Raw genomic sequence first — 21,881 nt, forward strand, 5'->3', positions numbered from 1 at the left:
GTGGGCTATGAGTCCCAGGCAGGGAGCTGCATGATGGGTGAGAGACCTCAAAGGGGCAGCCAGTCCCACGAGGAGAGAAAGACAAATGGGCACCCCATGAGACCTCGCCACAGGTCTCTGAAGGTGGTTGGTCCCCTGTAGGGAGCCATGCTGTGGGTGAGAGACAGATAACATGGATAGGCTCGTCATGCAGAGTGAGGCTGGATATTTATTTAGTGGGTTATGGAGGGGAAAGGGGATAAGAGCAGAGAGAGAGGCAGAGACAGAAAGAGACAGAGAGAGAAATAGGGGAGAAGGGAGAGACAGAAGCTGCCTCTTCGAGAGAGAGAGAGAGAGAGAGAGAGAGAGAGAGAGAGAGAGAGAGAGAGAGAGAGAGAGAGAGACTTAGGCTGGAAGCTGAAGATCAGCTTGCCTCAGCAGACAGGGGAGGGAGTGGGCGTGGCTTGTCTCTTAAAGGGACAGGACTGACCATTTACACTCACCCCTCCTCCATGTGTGTGTCCACGTGTGCAGAATGAGTATACTTGGATATGTGTGTAGAGGCCCAAGTCAACCTCTGCTGTTGTTCCTCAGGATGGCCATCCACCTTGGTTTTTCAGGCTCTCTCACTGACACTATGACTTGCCTATTGGTAAGCTAGGTTAGATAGATTGTGAGCATTCTTCCATCCCCGCCTCACCAGCTCAGAGATTACAAACCCATGCTACCATGTTCACTTTTTAATCTGCGTGCTGGGACAGGAACTTGGGTCCTCATGCCTGCATAACTATCACCTCAACACTGGTTACTTAGGTAGTCACATATCATTTAAACACGTCTTTTAATAAAATAGACATGGTGAAATCTATCCATGTCACTGAATCCCAGTCCCATAAAATTAAAAAGAACTAGCCACCTCTGAACTGGAAGAGAGTTTGAAAGTATGCTGCCCTGAGTGGGCGTGGGAAACCAGGAGCCCTGCGGCAGGACTAGGTTTGGAGACTCTGCCCTTCCTTGCTGTTCCCCTGACCGAGGTCAGAGGGTCTCACATGGAAGGCTCCTGCGGTACTGCTGTGTACTAGACAGCACCTTGCTTGTGTGTCCTGTCAGCCCCAGTCAGGTGAGACCTGTCCGTAGAGGATGGGGAGGAGAGGTTTTTTAAGCAAGTCAGTGTGACACCGTGTGTATTTTTCTTACTAGGAACGAAACAGTCAAGGACTCTTTGAGAGCTGAGAACACACAGGGACCCACTGTTTTGTGGCAGAAGTATCTGGAGAGAGCCCTGTTTAGCTTCTGTCTTCTGTCCTCCACCCCTCATAAAAATGCCCTCATGTTTCCTTTTTCCAGAACACTGACAAGTTGCGGGGGAATGGCAGCTCCATGTTAAAATAGCCCAGAGTGCTAGTCACACCATGCTGAACTTAGTTCTGGTTCTGTCTCTAGGCATCTTTACACACCAATGGCAGAAGCTCTAAATCCACTAGGATTGAGACACAAAGGAAAAGGGATGTGTGGGTGTGTATGTTGGGGGAGCTGGTGTATATGTGTGTATGTGTGTATGGAGTATATATGTAGGGGGGTTGATGTGTATGTGGTATGTATATGTGGGCATATGTGTATATGGAATGTGTACTGTCTGGTATATGTGGAATGGGAGAGCATATATGTGCTGTATGTGTGTGGGTAGGTCTATATGTGGAGGGGAGCTGGTATAAATGGGGTATTGTGTGTGGGTCTGTGTATATGTGGAATATGTATTTGTGAATGTATATGTCAACAGGGTCTGGAATATATGAGGTGAGAGTGTGTGAATAGGTAGCTATGTGTAGAGTATGGGGGATTAAGTATGCGGAGTGGGTATGTGGAATGTATGGTATATATACATTTGCGAGGTCTAAGTGTGTCCTATACATGTGGAATGTATGGTAGATGAAGATTTGTGGGGTGTAAGTATGCCTTGTATATGTAGGGGGTCTAAGTATGTGTTGGGATATGTTTGACTTTTGCCTCATGACAGTTTGTACTTTTTAAAAATTTTATTTATTTTTTTTTATGTCCATTGGTGCTTTTGCTGTGGGTGTCAGGTCCTCTGGAACTGGAATTACAAACAGTTGTGAGCTGGGAATTGAGCCAGGGTCCTCTAGAAGAGCAGTCAGTGCTCCTAACCACTGAGCCATCTTTCCAGCCCCAACAGTTGGTGCTTTTAAAGCAGGAGAGGAGACTTTGGATGATCTGCTTCTAAATGCCAACTCTGCCTCTTGTGCCCTAGCAGTTTGGTGTCTGGCTCTTTGGTTTCCCTTCATCATGACTTAAATATGAGCACCCTATTTATGAGCCAGTACTGAGTGTTGGAGAGTTGGAGAGGATGCTAGGAGCCCGCATCAGCACAAGAGGGCATGTTCCTAGTGGCAGGGAGGACACCTCAGAAGCTCTGGACTCCAATCAGCAGCACATGCTGATCAGATTCCTGCCTTGAGGGACTGAGGGGTCAGAACCTCCCCCCCCCTGCCCGCTCTGCTATGTGTTATGTCTGAGTTGCTTGTTCTGCACCATTTACTTGTAGGGGGACAGCCAGTGTAGGAGGTAGTGGGGGGACTTATGGAGGAATCACACGGGTACCCTTGGCACACCATCTCCATGTCTGGGTGTTCCCTGTGAACATTCATACCAAGCCTAATTCATCTCAGAAGTCTACCAAAAGCTGACTTTGCCTAGGTGAGAGATTGGAGGCCAGTGGCAGGCAGCAGATGGGTTTGTTTCTGATTGCAAGGGGAGAGGGGTGGAAATACAGGGTGATAGAGCCCCAGGGTGCCCAATATCTGGGGCTCTAGACCAGAACTGGGGCTGCCAGACCATATGACAGTTGAGTGAGCCAGAGTCAAGGCAATTAGAATTTGTGGCTGCTAAGGTTGGCAGATCACAAGATTACGGAGAAGGCTTGCCTAGGCCTGAGGAATGTCAGAACCCAAGGGAGCCTGTTGGTCAGTCAGCTAAGAGAAAAGAAAAGGAAGTTCCGGGTGCACCTCGGGTGAGAGAGGCCACCACTGTTAGATGAGTAGTCTAGATCCTGTGTTCCTGGTGCCTGGCTAGAAGGCAGAAGCCACTCACTGCCCAAAATTTCTTTCTGTGGTTGGGAGATGTCGTTCAGTGGTTATAGTACTGCCTAGGACCCACAAGCCCTGGCTTGGTCCATAGCACCATAAAAAGCATGCAGGGGCAGGGGCAGGGGCCGGAGAGATGCCTCATTTGCTAAAGTGCTTGCTCTAGCATGAAAACCTGAGTTGACTCTGCAGAACTCACATTTAAAAATAGTTGGGCAAGCTCGACGGTGGTCGTGCATACCTTTAAGCCCAGCACTTGGAAGGCAGAGCCAGGCAGATCTCTGTGAGTTTGAGGTCAGCTTGGTCTACAGAGTAAGTTCTAGGACAGCCAGGGCTACACAGAGAAACCTTGTTTCGAAAAACAGAAACCTAAGCGGAAAAATAGTTGGGCATAGTGGTAGTGTGTGGAGTCAGAGACAGGAGATTCCTGGGCTAACTAGTTAGTCTAGCCTCCTTGGGGAGATCCAGGGCCATGAAAAACCTGTCTCAAACAAAAAGTGGACTGTAAATTCACAGAGACTGTGGGAGCATGCACAGGACCTGTACAGGTCAGGCAGGGTCTCAGCGCTAAGAAAGGGGGATGTTGTTGACACGGGTTCCTGACCCTTAACCAAGAAGCTATCTATGATTGACATCTGCTTGCAAAGGAAAACTTAGCTTTCTCCAATGGAGTCTCACTGGGTATGAGAACTACATTTAAAGGTGGGTCCCGTGCCCAGCGGTAGATGACAAACACAAACTCAGTGGCATTGCTGTAGACTTTTTGTCTTGTATTGCCTTGGGGGTCACTTTTTGTCTTGTTAGTGTTTACTTGTATATTATGATTTGTGATTTTGTGGTTTTTTTGGTGTGTGTGTGTGTTTGTGTGTGTGTGTTTCTAAAGAGGAAAAGAAAGGAAGGATGGGAACAATCTGGGAGGAGTCATGCAACACCAGGACCTTGTTCAGCATTGCTTTCTTTCACAGGTCATGAATATTGCCAGACTGTCAAATCCTGTCAGGCACCCCCACAGGCAAGAACCTCATCTCAGTATCAGGCAGGCACTGCATGGGTGGGCTGTTACCTTTCCTGGTCCCTGGTATTTAGCTACAGCCGCACAAAGGGATACCTCTGAAGCCAAGGTGAAGACGACTTGGCATCTGGAAGGACCAAGCCAGGAGCCATTACACTCTGGATGAACACTTGGGTTGAAGTTATCCCATTGCTGAAGGTGGTGGGCATGCTTTAGGCCTTACAAGAGCTCTCAGAGAAGACAGTGTCCTGAGAGGGTAGCTCTCCAGGCCCCTCCCATGACATACAGGGACAGAAGACTCATCAGTGCTGTTACTTGCAAGTGACCTGAGGGATGGGCCCCAGAAGGCCTTTTGATAAGTGTCATCGTTTTTCAAGACTCAGTTTAGTTCTTTCCAGACTGTCCCTATTGCTGGACAGGGTGCTGCATGCCTATAATCCCAGCATTTAAGAGGCGGAAGCAGGAGGGTGAGGACACAGCTCAGTGAGGGAAGTGCTTGCTGCGCACATATGACCTGACAGATCTCTTAAAACCCACCTAAAGCCAGGAGCGATGTGTCAGGAATCCCAGCGCTTCTACAGTGAGATGGAAGGTGGAGACAGGAGGATGCCCATAAGCTCAATGACTAGCTACCCAGCATGGGCAGCAGCCGACAGCAAAGAGACACTGTCTTAGAAAAGGTGGAATTCAAGGAAGATGCCCAAGGTTGTCCTGACCTTCACTCATGCCCCTTGTGTGTGCACGCACTCACACGCACATGCACGCGCGCACACATACATACGCTAAAAAAGAACATGGAATTTAAAGACTCACTCTGAAAATAAGGAAACAGAAGCATGGGGAAATTAGATGGCATGGCCACCCCAGCGACAGGGATGGAGGCACCAGGCCTTTGTTTGGCGAGAACATGTAACCAGAGCCTTCCTTCCGTTTCTGGCCATTTTTCTTCCCTCCTGCCAGATACAGCTTCTTTAGACCTCTTTAAAAACCTTTTCTTCCCAGCCCTTTACATCCATAGAAAACTGTAGCCAGGCTCTGCAGGTGAAACTTTTCAAAGCCCAGAAAGCTGTGGGAGAGGAAAGGCAGGATGGGCACACTTGAGAGCAGAAATGGAGACCCTTGTAAACCACTCACCATGCCGCCTGCAGCCACTCTTGCTGGGGACACACGGAGCCTGGAGCTTTCCTTCTGTCTCTCAGTGGCCTAGCTCCATTCATGTGGCCACTCACGAGTCCTGGACACGGCAAGAGGCCTGCTCTCCGAAGCCAGGCCCGTCAGTGTGGTTCCTAGCCCAACTGTAGCACAGGCCCGAGGAGCTTGCCAAACACGGGACTTCACGCCCAACACTTCAGGAGTATTTATGCACCAGTAAGACCCCAGGTGATTCCTATCTGAGGTTCCACACAGGCAGTCCCTTGCTCTGCTTCCCTCCTGAGAGCTGGCTCCTCACATCGCTGGCTCAAGAATCTGAGACCCAGCAACTTCCCCCATGCAAATGGCAGCCCTCTGCTTCCCTAGCCCCTTCAAAATTACAGCCTAGTGACACCATTAGTTCATGTGAGAGAATGTTCACTTTGTTGGATACTCAAGTTCTTCAAGAAGCAGGTGCGGTGCATGCACAGTTGTCTGTCCATCTGTGGAATTCCAGGACCATTCCCATCTCAAATCCAGGGATGCTCAAGTCTCTGTTATAAAACCCATGATTTGTAGACATCCCCCTTATGCTTAAATGACATGTTAGTACCCAATGCAGTGGATATGTGGGGTCAGAAGGTGACATAGTGTATTGTTTAGAAAACAATGATAAGACCATATGTGTTTAGTTCTGATGCAATCCCCCCCCCATATTTTTGATCCAAAGGTGGTTGAGTCCTCAGATACAGAAGGCCCACTGTTCTCAAAGGGCAAAGCAAAATACAGCTTTTATTCAGTTGCAGAGGCACAGCAAAGGCCCCCAGGCTGTAAAGCTGTCTGGTATCTATACCAAGACCACCCAGTGACTGAACTAAAGGCTAATTCATATCCATTCTCCCCAGAACACTCAGGGACAGAGGTTTGGGAGATTTCTGAAAATGTCAAAAAAGGTTGAGAATACAAGTGTTCTTGAAAGTTAATCTAGGGGCTGAAGAGATGGCTAGGGTGTTAAGAGCACCTGCTGCTCTTCCAGAGGTCCTGAGTTCAACTCCCAGCACCCACAAGGTGGCTCACCACCATCTATAATGAGACCATGTGCACTCTTGTAGCCTGCATGCAGGCAGAACACAGTCTACAAAACAAACAAATAAATCTTAAAGAGAAAGCTAATCTATGGGCAGCGGTCATCCCTGCCCACCACTCCCCCCCTTGCCAATGCTGCCAGAAACACGAGCTTGCTGGTCTTCCAATAACCAGTGACCTCCTCTTTGCCAACCCTTCCCCAGCCCAGGTATTTTTTGATGGTTACTGCTGACAGGTGTTTAAAAGAACACAGTAGTCAGAGATTTTTTTTTAAACATTTTTTTCTTTTGGTTTGTTTTTAAAGAAACTGCATACATCATCAGAGAGAAACAATAACTTAAATGCCATGCAGTTTCTGTATGTACAAAACCTAGGCCACAGAGATCCAGCTTAGTTTATATTCTATGTACAGCATCTTCCTCATACAGCCGTCATTTGTTAAGTTAGAGCCCTGAAGGGCATGGGGTCGACGGTCACCACACTCACTCCTATACAAAGACGAACTATGTACAGACACCAGGAAGCGACTGGAAGAAAGCAACCTGCTTGGGGAGGAACAGATTCATGGGAGGAAGAAGTCATCGAAGGTGACCCCTGCCCACTGACTGCACAGGGAGAGCCTGGGATCCCATCATCGAAGCAACACACCACGATGCTCATTCCGGAAGTACAAACACATGTTCATAAGCGGGAGGAAAAAAAGAAACTCAGAGCGCCTCCTCGCGCGGACCAGCGCCTTGTTTGGTTTCTCTATCTGGCAGAAAGGCTCATATTCTGAAAACCTGGCAGGGCTCTCAGGGTGCCTGGGGAAGGAGTGATCAGGATTTTGGAAAAGCCCGTTTGCCAGTGGCAGGCTCTTCTGCCAGGGAAGTGGAGCTGGGACGGACGGGGCTTTCAGCAACGCTTGGTTTTGAGAAGAAAACAAGGTTTGACATGTTTCACATTTTCCCTTTCTGCGAACCCACACCCCACGGTGCTCAGATGCGGATGTATAGGCTCAAGATGAACCCACTTGAGGACTGCAGCTGTTTCAGAGAGGGATGTTTAAAGTCACCTAGCTCGCCTTTCATCCCCCAATTAATGTCAACTTGTCACCTTTAGAAACAGTTCAAGTCACTTCAGTTGTCCTAACAAAGTGGGGGAATATGTGGTTCCGGCTCCCTAAAGACTCCAGGATCTCAGAAGGAGAGGGAAAGTACCTTCCCACAGCTGGGGAGGCTGCAGAGCCTGGGCGGGAACCACTTATCAGGGCCTTGAAATAGCTGATCCCCCTGCCCCCAAAGGAGGTGGTGACCTTTTAGGAGCTTGTGCAGCACACCCCTAACTCTGAGCAAGTGACTTCTGCAAAAGGGTGCCTCGCAGGAAGTGATGTCAGCATTGTGTCCAACTTCTTCCATGTATAAAGAGGAGGCCAACTCCTGGGCACGCTGAAGGGAATTGCTGACAGCAGCCGCTGCTTTGGAGCAGGGAGACAGATGCATCTGGGACTTCAGAAGGGCCCTAGAACCAGGCCAGCAAGGAAGCCAAGGAGTTCCTTAGGACTCCTCCAGGCTGGGGAAGGCCTGACTGTCAGGCCAGGACACTACAGCAGCCTGAAATGCAGCTGCTGTTTAGAGGAAGTGAGGCCCTCGGGCCCGGCCAGGCAGCGACCTCCACCCAGAACACGTGCCTACCCTTCACCCTAGGGAAGTTCAAGGAAAGAGTTCTGTACCCTTCCTCCTACCCTGCGCACATTCAAAGGTCAGTCAGTCTTTCGGGAAGACTGCGTTTACAGCCATACTAAAATCCTGCCACCCTTTCCCTACCCCTTTGGACATTCAAATAATACTGACAGAGAAATCCAGTGATGGTGATGTCTTTGGGCTGGACAGAGGTGTACTCGGTCCAGACAGTGCCCAGGAACTGCACGGTGCTACCTGGGAAGCTGATCTAAGCTTTCCTTTAACTCTGTCTGGTTCCTAGGTTAGCAACTGGCCATGAAGCCACTAATGGGTGCTGTGTCCAAAGAGTAAAATTGCATGGCCTCACTGATAGGTGCTGTGCCCAAAGAGTAACATGGTCCCAACTGGTTTGACAAGGGGACAACTTTTTGGGGCTGGCCAGAATGGCAAGCTGACTCAATCTCTCTGAATCCTAGGTGTGTTGGATGGGGAGTAAGCCACCACTTAGTGAACCCATGGCAACTCTGAAAGCCGAGTGCATCACAGGGGTGGAGGCAGAGCTTTGCACCCAAGGGTCTGTGAGCTCCCTTAGGAAGGAAACAGTGCTGCAGCAGACCTCCTTAGGGTCTGGGGTGTCCTTCCCTCAGTGCGCACCCAACCCTTGGAAGCCCTGTCAACAGGGCAGCTGGAGGCACATCCTGAGAGAGGGGGGCAGGGAGAGAAGAGAAGACTGAATCTCTCTGGTAAGAAGAGCAGCAAGGGATGCCATAGACAGTCATGGCTGGCAAAATCTTGCCCAGTGCTAGCCCTGCTGAGATGTTGGCTCTGCTAAGATGCAGAAACTCTTCAGTGAACAGACAGAGGAGTGGAAGGCCCTGGAGAGGCACTGGGACATTGGTCCCCAGCTCTGGCCTCCAGAAGTTATGAAAACGGCCAAGCCACATCTTCCTGTCCCAGGGGTGTCACAAGGCCAATGAAAAATGGGGGCCAAGTGGAGCTCCTGACCCCACCCAGCCTCTGCTCAGCTCATACTCATGAATACCGCAGGGAATCTTAGCAATGGCATTTCTGTGTGGATCGCCCATGGCCCTGGGCTTTCCAAACACAAGCTGGTCAACGAATGAGAACCGAGCAGGCAGCCACTATTCCTCAGTCTTCTGGAAGGCAGTTCAGATCCGGCTGGGGGTCAAAGCAGATGCTCAGTTTCAGCTTCCTATACCCAGAGCACACATGCTCAGGACCAAAGGGCCAGTACAGGCTTCCCCAGGACAAGGCTGTGTGTGTGTGTGTGTGTCTGGGGCGGGGGAGAACTGAGAGGTCTTTTCCCTTTCCAGACCCTCTCAATGCCCCATGTGGAGCCTATGCGACAGATCAAGTTTAGGTCCCGCTGAATCATGACTTTGGCCTAGCCACACCCATGCCAAACCCGCTGTTCTGGGCTTCTTTGAACTCAGGCAACAGGCCCTTGTAAGGAAGGGTTCATTGAAGACTGAACCAATGTGGTGCCTGCTGGCCGGCTGGGGGCGGGTGAGGCAGTCTCTGGACAGCGTTCAGGTAGGGCCCTGCTGGGGGCGGGGACACCTCTCGGTAGCAGAAGTGCCAGCAGCTTTTGACTGAGGAGTGGTCATCATGGTGTTTCCTCATACAGAATCCTGATTGTGTTTCCCTTTGTTGTTTCTTCTTCTCCTTTTTTTTCTTTTCTTTTTCTTTTTCATAAAAAAAAGGGCAGTTCAGATTTACATCGTAATGGGGAAGTGGACAAATGCCAGCACTTATGGTTCTTATAAGTTTATGTTTTGAAGACAGCAGAGCACTTGAGAGTAATCCCGCTGTTAAGGTCGATGAAACCTGGGAAACAAGGAACTTCATCAAGGCCGTGGGAACATCAGAGGCCCCGATCCCACATGCCCATCTCTCCATCCTCAGGGACCCTGGTGTGACAGTGGCATTGCAGTGCGACCTCCCACCCGTGGCAAAAACACAAAGGGGGCGCCCTACATGTTTGAGCTCCACAGATTTCACCTCAGGGACCAGAGAAAGTTTACTTTGGAGTCTTTGGAGGCCCAAACGGGTGTCTGCACTAGGGCAGTTGGGACTGTGTGTCTGAGTCAGGCGGCATGTTCACTGGCAAGTCCTGGGTCTCCACGTGTTCTCCAAAGGAGAGTGATTAGACAAACGAAACCAGTGGCTTACTAACTAGCTATGCATACACCCCACAGAGCAAATTCTTTCTTTGTTCCATTTTCCCCAAGCGACATCAGACAGGACTGCTTGGTAGAAGAACATAGGACAACAGAACAGTCTTTAGTGGTCCCGTGTGGTATTTTGGTATTCTGCCCAGGTTTGGCCTCTGTTGACTGTATGTTGGCAACACTCTTATTTCCCCAGCTTTAGTTTTTATAAAAACTCACTTTGAGGTCATCCAAAACATGTCAGAGTTTTCATTTGAGCAAATTAAAAACAAACAAACAAAACAAAAAACAGGGGGTGACTTTTTGCCTGGGCCTTAAACATTTGAACATTCTTTGCCTGAGGTCTTGTTTTGTTTTATTAGGATTATGCTGACCGTCCCTGTCACCTGAACCCAGACAGTATCCTGCAGTATCCCTTTAAGAGACAACCTCTGCCCACTCCCAATCTCTCTCTCTCTCTCTCTCTCTCTCTCTCTCTCTCTCTCTCTCTCTCTCTCTCTCTCTCTCTCTCTCTTGTCAGGCAAACTCCTCTCATCCCTCCCGACTTTTTAAAAAGAGGCAGCTCTCTGCCCCTTTCTCCCCACTCCTCTCTCCTCTACCCCCTCTTCTCTCCTCTACCCCCCCCCCGTCTTCTCTCTTCTCTTCTCCTCTCCTTTTCTCTCCTCCCCTCCCCTCCTCTTCTTCCCTCCCCTTCCTCCTCTTCTCTTCTCTCTTCCTCTGCCCCCTCTCCCCACTCCTCTCTCCTCTTCTCTCCCCCTCTCTTTCCCTCTCCCATCCCCCCCTTTCCAACACCCTCTAAACAAACTTTCACCCAAGCTCTCTTTGCATCAGGTATTCTGTCTCCCTGCCTGTGTTCCTCATCTGCCATGGGACCCACACCAAGGTCTCACCTGTGCCGCATTTTTCAGTTTTGTTTTTGTTTTGAGACAGAGTCTCACAATGGAGCCCTGACTGGCCTGCAGCTCCCTATGTAGACCAGGCTGGTCGTGAACATTACAGAGATCCATCTACCTTTGCCTACCTAGTGCTGGGGGTAAAGGTGTGTGTCATAACAAGGACCTCATTGCCTTCTTTGACCAACTTAAAGGTAGAACTTGATGCTGATCTCTGTCTTACCCCTCTTACCCACAAAACTACTTGGTAATCTAGGGCAAATGGGTATTTATTTGAAAGTAAATATTGACAGAGCTGGGCATGATGGAACACCCGGGAGGTGGAGACAGGAGGATTGCTTTAAGTTCCTGGCCAGTCAGGGCTATGTAGTGAGTGCCAGGCCAGTCGGGTCTCCAATCAAAATAAAGTAAGAGCACAAAAGGGAAAATGCATGTTGCCACCGGGGACATTCAAGTGGCCCCAGTCAATACTGACCTTGTCAAGTGTCTACTTAACTCGTGGACTTCCATTTCAGTGCTTTTAAACTCATTGAGCTCCTTCCGAATGGCAGCCTGGAAGAGTGGCATCTGGTCAGCATCTGTCATATCTAGAAATATTTTTGTTCTTCCACACAACTACATAAAAAAAGTCACCTGGGGTGTCCTTTAAAACCTTCCTGGACTTACCCTCTTTGGGGACACCACAAGGCTCTACTGGAGCTGACTACATTTTATGAGGTCTCTGCACCCCTTGCTTCTTAAGGGGTTACATATGGCACACACAGTACTTTGGTCTCACCTCCCTTTGGCAGTTCTGCCCGGTGCCCGAGGAGTGTCTTGACACAGAGAGCCAGTGATAAGCCTGGAGGCTCATGTTATTCTGTGTTTCTGGGCACAGTCCCCCGACATGCGAACTGAAGGATCTTGTGTTGGATGGAACTCTACTTCCCAATGCCACCATACTAGGTGGTGGGGACCTTTCAGAGGCAATCTGGCTGTTTAGAGGGACTGATGCCTTTGTGGGGGATGGGCTCAGTTAAACAGGAGGAGCAGGCTGTAACAAAGTAAGACTCCTATATTTTCTCTCTGGCATGTGTCTAGCTGAAGCACCATTAATTTCTGACCTTCAGGTACACTTTATTTATTACAATACAAATGAAATGCCACTACATCTAGCTCCTGGACTTATGTGCCGTTATGGAGGAGTGTGAGGTTCTCACTAAAGGAGGTTGCCTGACCTTGGGCTTTCTGGCTTCCACAAGCTTTAGTCCTTAAATAACCTTTCTATATAAAATTATGAAGTCTCAAATGTTCTGTTATAGCACCTGGAAATGGACCAAGATTCTGGCCTCCCTCCTCCGGGGAGGCAGACACAGTATCTTCTGTGTCTTTTCCATGTGAAGAACCAATGAGTGGCTTCCCGTAGGTCACCTGGAGTGCTCCTGCTGGCAGCCCTTTCAGGACAAGGCTCCTGTTCTCCTTACATGTAAGGCCCCGCCTTCCTTCTCACCACCCCTGCTTACCTTGTCGGCAGCTGTGAGTCTCGTCCATGGCTTATCTGCCCTGCGGTCATAGTCCTGGGCGTCTGCCACCTCCACATAGTCACTGAAGCGGATGAGGATCTTCCTCTCGCGAAGTTCTTCCACCGTGGGCCTTTGACTGAGCTGCAAGGAGGGAGAAGGAGGACTTTAGACCATGGGTTCAGTTGTGAACTTGTACGTGTGGACGGTGAGTCCAGGAAGACAACTGAAACAGCAAGATGGAGCAGGGAGCAGACCCCGGAGTGCTTAACTCCAGGATTCTGAGAGCTTTCTTGTCCCTTTCAACCTCTCCATCTTACATAGATGAAAACCGCCTGTCCTTTGTCAGACTGCTTTTTGGCCTGATAGGAAGCCTGGCTATCTGTTAGCTGAGAGAGTATGCTATGGATTTTCCCTGTCTGTCCTTCACCCAGTGAGAGGCAAGCACCTTAAGCAATGATTCTGTCTAACCTTGGATTGGTGAGTCCACATCTCTGTCTTAAATTTAGTGCTGCTTGCAAAATGGGTTTGTAACACAATATGTGTGTGTGTGTGCAAATACATATTGTGTAGACACACATGGGTATCTGTGCCTGTGTGCTTTAAGCATACAGAAGAGCATTCTCAAATGGTATGCGTGCAGCCTCTGGAGTGTGAGGGGGTGGGATATGTTGATTTAGGAGTTTTTAGGGTTTCTTTCAAAAGGTCAGTTATAAGGTTAGTAAGCCAACACAGAGCTGAGCAAAGCTACATATATGCCATGGAGAAAAACCTTTGTGAGGAAGGAAGAATAAAATCATGTTTATTTAGCCATCCCGTGGTATTCCCCCTGAGCACCCTTCCTCTGTCCCTTAACTACATAAAGATGACATTTCTATTATCTTTCCCTGCCACAAGCCTGTTTCTTCTGGAGCAATACAACCACTCCCTTTACCATGCTGTCAACTCATGTTCAAGCAATGTTACTTAAAAACAATTTCTCCTCCGAGCCCTAGGCTGTTGACAGCTATTAATAGAAGAGGCATTCAGATAAAGTCTTACAGCTCTGGTCTATAAAACAAACAGCAAATTCAAATTACTCTGCCTGTTTTGACTGCCATGCAGCTATCTGCTTGATGCCCTTGGCTGGAGCTGGAATGTTCCAGCGTGCCTGCTGTCGTTAAACAGAGAGGTTTCTGGTGGTGAGCAGAGGGGAGGACCGACTAGGCCTGTGGCTCCTTCTTGGCTAAAGGAGGAAGCTCCAAGGATCAGAAAGAAGTCTAATGATTATGGAACTGGCCAATGCCTAGAGCAGTGTGTTTTTAGTCTGTCCCGAGGCACCAGATATTTTCTGAGGGCTAGATGCTTTGGCATCCATGTTGTTTGTCATGAGCAAGTTTCCCAAGCTATGTGGCCAAGGTTGCTGTAAATGAAAAAGGTGGCCATCTTGGCATCCAAATATTCTTTCTAAAATATGAGAGTTGATAGAATTTGTACTGAAGTTAAAAATAAAAAAAAAACATTTAATTTTTGCCACAGTCACACCAGATAAACAGATAGTTAATCAAATTCTCCATTTTGTGTTCTTTGATCCAGTTACCTCAGGATGTTAGACAAGTAGTGTTAATTTTTGATGTTTGCTACATCCTGAGCAAGGTTCTTAAGCCATGACGTCTGAATTTACCTTCCTGGAAACCATACTGGGGTAGTCGGTTTTAGTGTCTGACATCTTCTATCTCGGTACTCAGGAGGCTAAGGCAAGAGGTTCGAGAGTTCAAGGCTAGCCTGGGCTACCTGGTGAATTCAGGGCTAGTTTGGGTTACTCTAGCAATAGTCTATCTGCCCCCTCCCTGGCTTTAAAGAAGTAAATGAATAAATAAATCATTATCTAGCGTTTATCAGTTGCCTATCTAATAGCAGAATCTGGAGAGAAGAGAAGACTTGATGATGGATGGACTCAAGGACAGGGGTGATGGATGGATGGGCTCAAGGACAGGGTGAAGAAAGGGCTCAAGGATAGGGTGAAGGATGGGCTCAAGGACAGGGTGAAGAAAGGGCTCAAGGATAAGGATGAAGGATGGGCTCAAGGATGGGGTGAAGAAAGGGCTCAAGGACAGGGATGAAGGATGGGCTCAAGGATGGGGTGAAGAAAGGGCTCAAGGACAGGGGTGAAGAAAGGGCTCAAGGATAGGGTGAAGGATGGGCTCAAAGACAGGGTGAAGAAAGGGCTCAAGGATAAGGATGAAGGATGGGCTCAAGGATGGGGTGAAGAAAGGGCTCAAGGACAGGGATGAAGGATGGGCTCAAGGATGGGGTGAAGAAAGGGCTCAAGGACAGGGGTGAAGAAAGGGCTCAAGGACAGGGGTGAAGAAAGGGCTCAAGGACAGGGGTGAAGAAAGGGCTCAAGGACAGGGATGAAGGATGGGCTCAAGGACTGGGTGAGGAAGAGCTCAAGGACAGGGATGAAAGATGGATGGGCTCAAGGACAGGGATGAAGGATGGATGGGCTCAAAGATGGGGTGAAGGATGGGCTCAAGGACAGGGTGAAGGATGGGCTCAAGGACAGGGGTGATGGATGGATGGGCTCAAGGACAGGGTGAAGGATGGGCTCAAGGACAGGGTGAAGGACGGACTCAAGGATAAGGGTGATAGATGGATGGGCTCAAGGACAGGGATGAAGGATGGGCTCAAGGACAGGGATGAAGGATGGATGGGCTCAAGGACAGGGATGAAGGATGGGCTCGAGGACAGGGGCTGCTTTTCACGCCCCAAATCCTGTGTTGCTTTCGCTCTAAGTCAAATCAGCATGATATCATGCTTACGTTCTGGGAGGGGACAAGTAAGGACAGTGCAGATTGCTATCTTGGGGGTCTTGGGTGGAATGTGGACGCAGGTACTAGTCAGAATCTTCCAGAACACTCTTCTATGTGTGCAAGCTCAGAAGATGTTTGATACCCAAACCATGAGTTCCTCTCGAGATGTTGAGGATACAATCTTTGTGGATAAAGTCCAGTTTTCTGAGGACGATGGATTGGGAGAATGGAAAAGGGGCAGTATTTTTATCAATCTGTGCCAGCAGTGTCATAAAATGAGCCAACTGAGATCTAAATTCACTGAAATACAACCCAAACCCTAAGTTTAGCCCTTCCCTTCCTCTCATCATATATCCAGTTAGAAAGCTGCCCTTTCCTGGGGTTTGTGGGGTTTGGATGGATTGTAGGGCCTTGCACATGGGCAGAGAACACTCATTGTGCTATCTCTCCGACTCTACTCTTAATTCCTTTTTGTTTTTGGAGAGGGGAGACAGGCATTTATTTCTAGCATATAATTTTTATCTTTTCAATTTAGTTTAAAAAATGACTTGACCAGCCTCTGGGTTTTATTTTTTATTTTTCACTAGTCTATTAAAATTCAATAGAATTTTATTAAGGAAATCAAGGCCGAGGCATCTGGTTTTGAGATGATTGAAGCTCCAGGGAAACGAATTTGTCCAGAGCCAGGGCAGGCTGTGTGTTTCCCACCTACAGGTGGGCACCAGTGCTCTGCAGACCCAGGGAAATAGTAAATTTCCGGTTTCCACATTTCCCTCAGTCTCCTCCTGAAACACTCATTCCTGTTCTCAAGGTCACCATTTTTAACTCTCCTTGGCGGTCTCAGGAAACTGGAAAGGCTGAAATCACAGGGCCATTACCCTGGTGGGGGTGGGTGGGTGGGGGAGTGAGAGGGTGGTCAGTCGGGGTGGAGAGAGAACAGGGGTGGGGGAGGGGGACAATGATGTCAACTGTAGAATCTAGGGGCTGTTTGTGGGTGTGAGGTTGTGAGCATCATCATCCTGAGGGTCAGAAGTGTGGGAAGCAAAACTCTTGCCCACTCTACTAATGCATTACATGCAGTTACAGTCGGAGTTCTGTTTGTAAGAACATACAATCTCTGGCTAAGAAGAAAGAATTGACAGATATCTAAATAATCCTTTTCCCTTTCTCTCTCTCAGCAGGGTCTCACTATCTAGCCCAGGTTGGTCTGGAACTTGTTAGACCCCAGGATGGCTTCCAATTCAAAGCTATGCCCTTGTCTCAGACTCCCAGAGTGTTGGGATAATAAGAGGCATGCCATGCATAAGGGCCAAAGTCAGCCTATAAACCCCTCTTTCCTTGCCCAAGGACAAATTAACTGCCTGGAATGCTGGGAAATAGCAAGCTGCCTTTTTTTCCTCCCCTAAACAACTTTGTTTGACCCATCCACAATGGATGTGATCAAGCTTGATCACACTTGGGCAGGAGGTATGTAGGCAGGAAATATGTCAGGATGTAAGCTTGCCCCTGATTGGACCTGATGGGAATTGTGCGTTTTGCCTTTTTAAACCCCTGCAAAACGTGAATCAGGACCACTACCTGGGATCCCAGAGTGGACCTGGTCAGAGTCCATCCTGGTCAGTATTTAATTAAAGGTTGCTTCAAATTTGGTTCAGAACTGTAGAACTGGTTTTTCTCTCCTGACTCTCAGGAATAACACTTTCTACCAAAGACTGGAGTTAGAGCAACTGACCAAAGAGAGGTCATTCAGCTAAACTCGTCCCTCTCTGTGTGATGCCAGCCAGACACTCCATCATCCAGGCCCTTGTTTATCTTCCTTCCTTTAATTAGTTTTGGCATTTGGCTTGCCACCAGTGTTTGGGATGGTTTGGGAAAGATAGAGTGTCGAGAAGTACAAATCACTTCCTGAATACTTCTCAGGACCCCCTAATCTCATCCTTTCTATAATGTTTCCAGGGAGAAAAAGTCACTAATGAACATCTTTAGAATTATTTTTAATGGGTCTCTTCACCATCGTTAAGACTAAGTAGCCTTTTCTCAAGAGGGCACTGCAGGGGGCTGATTGAAAACACTCGAGGCTGATGGAGGGAGTGTTATATCCTGTGTACCATCAATTCATTAAACTTTCAACAGGACCCAAGAATAGTTCCAAGCTTATTATTCATGTGTCTTTTTTTTTTCCCCAAGAGGCCACTCATGGTTCGGAAGACCTGTGGGTCTTTACAGCATGGTGATATCTTCTATTTAAAACGTAGCCCAAACCCAGCTGTATGAGTTTTAAATGCTTTTCAAACATCTTCACCGAATGGATCAGTACTTCCTTGGTATTTTCCTGGCATTATGGTAGTTTCCTGATCCAATAATTCCAACTGGACTTAGCAGAAGACAGGTAGTAACTGAGGAACAAAGAAAGCTCATGGTGTCCTTTGGTCATAGCAAAGACAATGCTATTTTAAACATTTTTTTAAAAAAAACAAAATGGCCAGTAACTCATAATGTGTTGCTCAGGCTGGCCTTGAATTTGATGCAATCTCAGCTTTCTGAATGCTCAGATTACAGGCATGAGTCATCATGCCCACACTGAACTACTAAATTCCTTCCTTCCTTCCTTCCTTCCTTCCTTCCTTCCTTCCTTCCTTCCTTCCTTCCTTCCTTCCTTCCTTCCTTCCTTCCTTCCTTCCTTCCTGTATTTCTGTCTCTTCTTTTCTTTCTTTTTGAGACAGGTTCTCACTGTGTAGCTTTGGCTGACCTAGAACTCACTATGTAGGCCGGGCTTTGAACTCACAGAGACCTTCCTGACTCTGCCTTCTAAATGCTGGGACTAAAATACTACTAAGTCTTACTTTTTCTTTCTCCTTTTCTCTTTCCTTCCTTCCTTCCTTCCTTCCTTCCTTCCTTCCTTCCTTCCTTCCTTCCTTCCTTTTTTTGTTTTTTCGAGACAGGGTTTCTCTCTATATCTCTGACTGTCCTAGAACTACTCTGTAGACCAGGCTGGCCTTGAATTTAGCAGAGCTCCACCTGCCTCTGTCTCCCTAGTGTTGGGATAAAAAAGCATGCACTACCACTACCCAGCCTCCTGGCAATTTTTTTTATTTGATTGAACTCCTGATTTGCATAATGAGTTTCCAATGGTGTGGTAGGGTTAAAACACACACAATCTATTTCTTTTTAAACTTATTTTTTTCTTTTTACTCATTCATTTTTTTTACTCATTCATTATGTGCATGGGTGTTTTGTCTTTAGCTATATCATGTGTGTTCCTGGTGCTCACAGATACCTGAAGAAGATGCTGGGCTCCCTTGAAACTGGAGTTACAGCTCAGCTGACCATTATCCACAAAAAAGATGTTAGGGAGTCTCAGCAGTCTGGATCAAGAGGCTTCAAAGCCCTCCTGGCTATAGAAGCCAAGGGGTGAGAGTAGCACCGCACGTGGGGAGCTGTCTTACCTTGCGAGTCAACCTCCTCTTGATTTCGCGCTTCTCCTCCTGCTCTTCTTGTTCATTCCGAGCTGAAAACACACGGCAGATGCTACTGATTACAGTGCATGGTGTCACCCACACCCAGGTGTAACCTCTGAGTTTTTCAGGCTCTAGACGAAGCACTTAGGTCCCATCCCATTCCCTGCTATCCTTAGGCCTGAAGGATGCACCCTTTCAAATTGGTAGAATTTTTTTTTTGCATTGTTATTCTCCTTATGTCTGGGTTTGGGGCCCAGGCAGGGATGCTGGGATAAGCCAAGTGATTATAAGCCAAGGAGGTGTGTGGGAGAAGTGTGGGTTCACTCTGGGCAGTGACAGACATTTTGGGGAGACTCAGGATGCCTTCCTTGAGAAAGGTATAAACCTCATGCCTCTTAGAGCCTCTGAGAGGCTGAAAGGGCTCATTGTGTGTGGCCCCAGTGACCAGAGCCCTGTAGGGTAGGAGAGGCGACATGCCTCCACCTGCTGCAGGAATGACATGGGGGCAGAGTCAACAGCAGCCTGAAAGACTGCGGGCACTGACTTTAGAGTTCTCACCTTGCACAAGTCCTAAGTTCATTAATTCTTTAAATCTCCCAGGAAGTCCAAAGAACCCACGTGAAGAGGCCAGAGTGTGGAATATAGGTGCTTGCATTTGGATTTGGAAGCAGGGTCTTAGGAATACACTCCAGAGACTAAACGTTCCCAGATTGATATATGAACAATGGACTCATCAGACTTTAAAAAGTAAGGGTCTGGGGAAGGGATTAGGAAGAAGGGCAGAGGACTCGGGCGTTTTCTCTGTCTGAACTAACAGAATGACCGTACACAGAGCGTCATTTACCTTCTGGGCCTTGGAAGGGCTCCTTGTTCTCTGTGGAAGCACATTCATCAACATGGTACCATCTGATTTGAAAAATACTATGAACGCCAACTAGTGTCACAGAAGGCGTAAGGTCCTCAGTCATGGGATGAGGAGAGCATCAGCAAAAGTAAACTATGGGTGGATGTGGGCACGGTGTCCCTTAAGTTTGCACAGGATACCTGTGTTCTCATTTTGTAATCGTGGTTGGCAAGTGATGTTTCTGCAACTTTATGATTCTGTTATCATGCTCCATAGTTATTATCCAGTTCTGGCTTCTAAAGGTCTTGGTACAGGGTAAGTCTTTCAGAGAAAGAAATCCCAGTGCATAGAAGTTGAGGTGGGGGGTATGTAATTAGTAGTCCTGCTTTTCCCTCTCACTACCCTAGAAGTCAGCAACAGTTACAGCCAGCTATGACCAAAGCTGGCGACAACATTTTTCTGGCAACAAATGGCATCCATTCAGAGCAGGACTAAGGGCCCTGAGTGACACTCCCAGGGTATAATTTTGTGTCCCTGTCTGCCTGTGGGTATCAGGACCTTGTATGCACAGCACAGGAAATACCCTTTCCTTCTGTGGAATGGGCCACAGTGCCAGTACCAAACCACGAAGCCTCTTCTTTTGAATTTAATAACCCTACTTCCTTCCCAGAGTTTCCTTAAAACACACACACACACATCGCTCTTTGCTAAACATCTCTAATAGCCATTGCTATCTTAGGATGAATTAACCTATCACAGATAAACTGGGAAGCAGATAGCATGACCCAGAAGAAGGGATACCCAAAGACTGATATTTCTTAAAAAAATGTAAATTACTGTGATAAAGAGAAACTAGCCAGCCATTAACATCTTAGTATAAATCATTCTATCCAGACTCAATTTGGAGGTAGCTGTGACCCCAGGCAGCTAGCTATACTTGCAGGAGGAGGAAGGATAGAAGGAAGGCAGTCTTTCTGTCTGTCCTAGATTAACTCAAGGGCACCATGTTGAAACTTAGAGACCCTGTGGGCTACCATTCTCGGATTCCCAAATGAACTCATGAAAGCCCTGGGCAAAGAAGCCACTAGCCACACCAGACACAGCTCACCATTCAAATAGTGAAGACCTCTGCCTTTTCCTGCTGCCACAATTTGCTTGAGGCTGGTCCTCCCTCCCATTTCTGGGTCCGACCTTACTCCTGACCTACAGGTCCCTTTTGAGCCATGAGGGTGGGTGTTCTGTACCAGAGATGACACAGCACGGGGGCCTTCATCTCTCAAGTAGGTTCTCAGGCCCTCAGAGGTGCGGGTCATAAACTGCCACCTACGGCGTCCATACCATTACCTCAAAGCCATTTACCAACCCAGTGTCATGAATTCTCAGGAAGAGGTTGTCAAGGCGGTCCCACTAGGCAACTGAGAAAAGGGGCCACAAAAGTCTGGTGACGTCATAGTCATGGTGCCCACTCCTCAGAGTTTATTGTGTGCTCAGATGCACATGGGGCCTCACTGGCTACTGAACAAAGGAAGGGCTTGCTTTACAAGGCTGGGCAGGTTGGAACTGCAGACAGAGCCCAGCTTCTACTGCCAACATCTCCCAGCTTCTCTCCCAGTTTAAAGCCCAGAAGATAAGTTTTAGAACTGATTGTTTGGGAATGTTTTCAAAGACTGCTTGACATTTCTTATAGAATAGTTAAGTAGGTCAGAGATGTGGTGACATAGGCAATCCCAGCACCTGGAAGGTGGAGGAGGGGAATTCAGGGGTTCAAAATCAGCCTAGGGTATATATCAAGTTTAAAGCTAGCCTGGGCTACAGGAGACAAACAACAACAATAAAAAAAAAACGAGGAGAGATAACCACCTCTCTCCCCAATGAAAACAAGACCAACCAAAAATTAGATTAAATAATAAACACAGAAAATAAATTTAGAAAGACAAAGGACCAACACACAGGGAAAGCAGGTCCATCTCTGAAAGGTTTGGAAATCAAGAGATGATCAATCCGCTTGAACTTGGTTAGGCAGAGGCTGAGTTTGTAGTTATTTTATCAGGAAAAGGTAGAAGGCATTTGATAAAACACAGGCACAATCACATATTTCCCGTTAGTCTCCCTGGACTGGTTAGACTCTAGGAAGCAACAGTAACACAGAAATCTATCAAACAAACCAAACACAAAACCAGGGCCAGGTTCCTGGCTATAGTGTTCTGGGCTCTGGGTCAAGCAGAGATGGAAG

General features: G+C 47.8%; 1 protein-coding gene across 15 annotated transcripts in view; it reads right to left on the reverse strand.

Moving 5' to 3' along the window:
• Positions 1 to 6,609: 6,609 nt before the first annotated feature.
• Positions 6,610 to 21,881, reverse strand: part of Phactr1 (phosphatase and actin regulator 1) — a 438,973-nt gene continuing 423,701 nt past the window's right edge. For all 15 annotated transcript variants that reach the window (XM_075969812.1, XM_075969805.1, XM_075969815.1 and 12 more), the window contains 4 exons: positions 18,793 to 18,854; positions 12,558 to 12,698; positions 11,531 to 11,607; positions 6,610 to 9,818 (listed from right to left, as the gene is read on the reverse strand). In XM_075969812.1, the coding sequence (XP_075825927.1) occupies positions 9,803 to 9,818; positions 11,531 to 11,607; positions 12,558 to 12,698; positions 18,793 to 18,854 (296 nt within the window). In that variant the 3' untranslated portion in view covers positions 6,610 to 9,802. The remainder of the gene's footprint in view (positions 9,819 to 11,530; positions 11,608 to 12,557; positions 12,699 to 18,792; positions 18,855 to 21,881) is intronic.

This window comes from Microtus pennsylvanicus, chromosome 4 (assembly GCF_037038515.1).
Source record: "Microtus pennsylvanicus isolate mMicPen1 chromosome 4, mMicPen1.hap1, whole genome shotgun sequence".
In the NCBI taxonomy this organism is placed as follows: Eukaryota; Metazoa; Chordata; class Mammalia; order Rodentia; family Cricetidae; genus Microtus; species Microtus pennsylvanicus.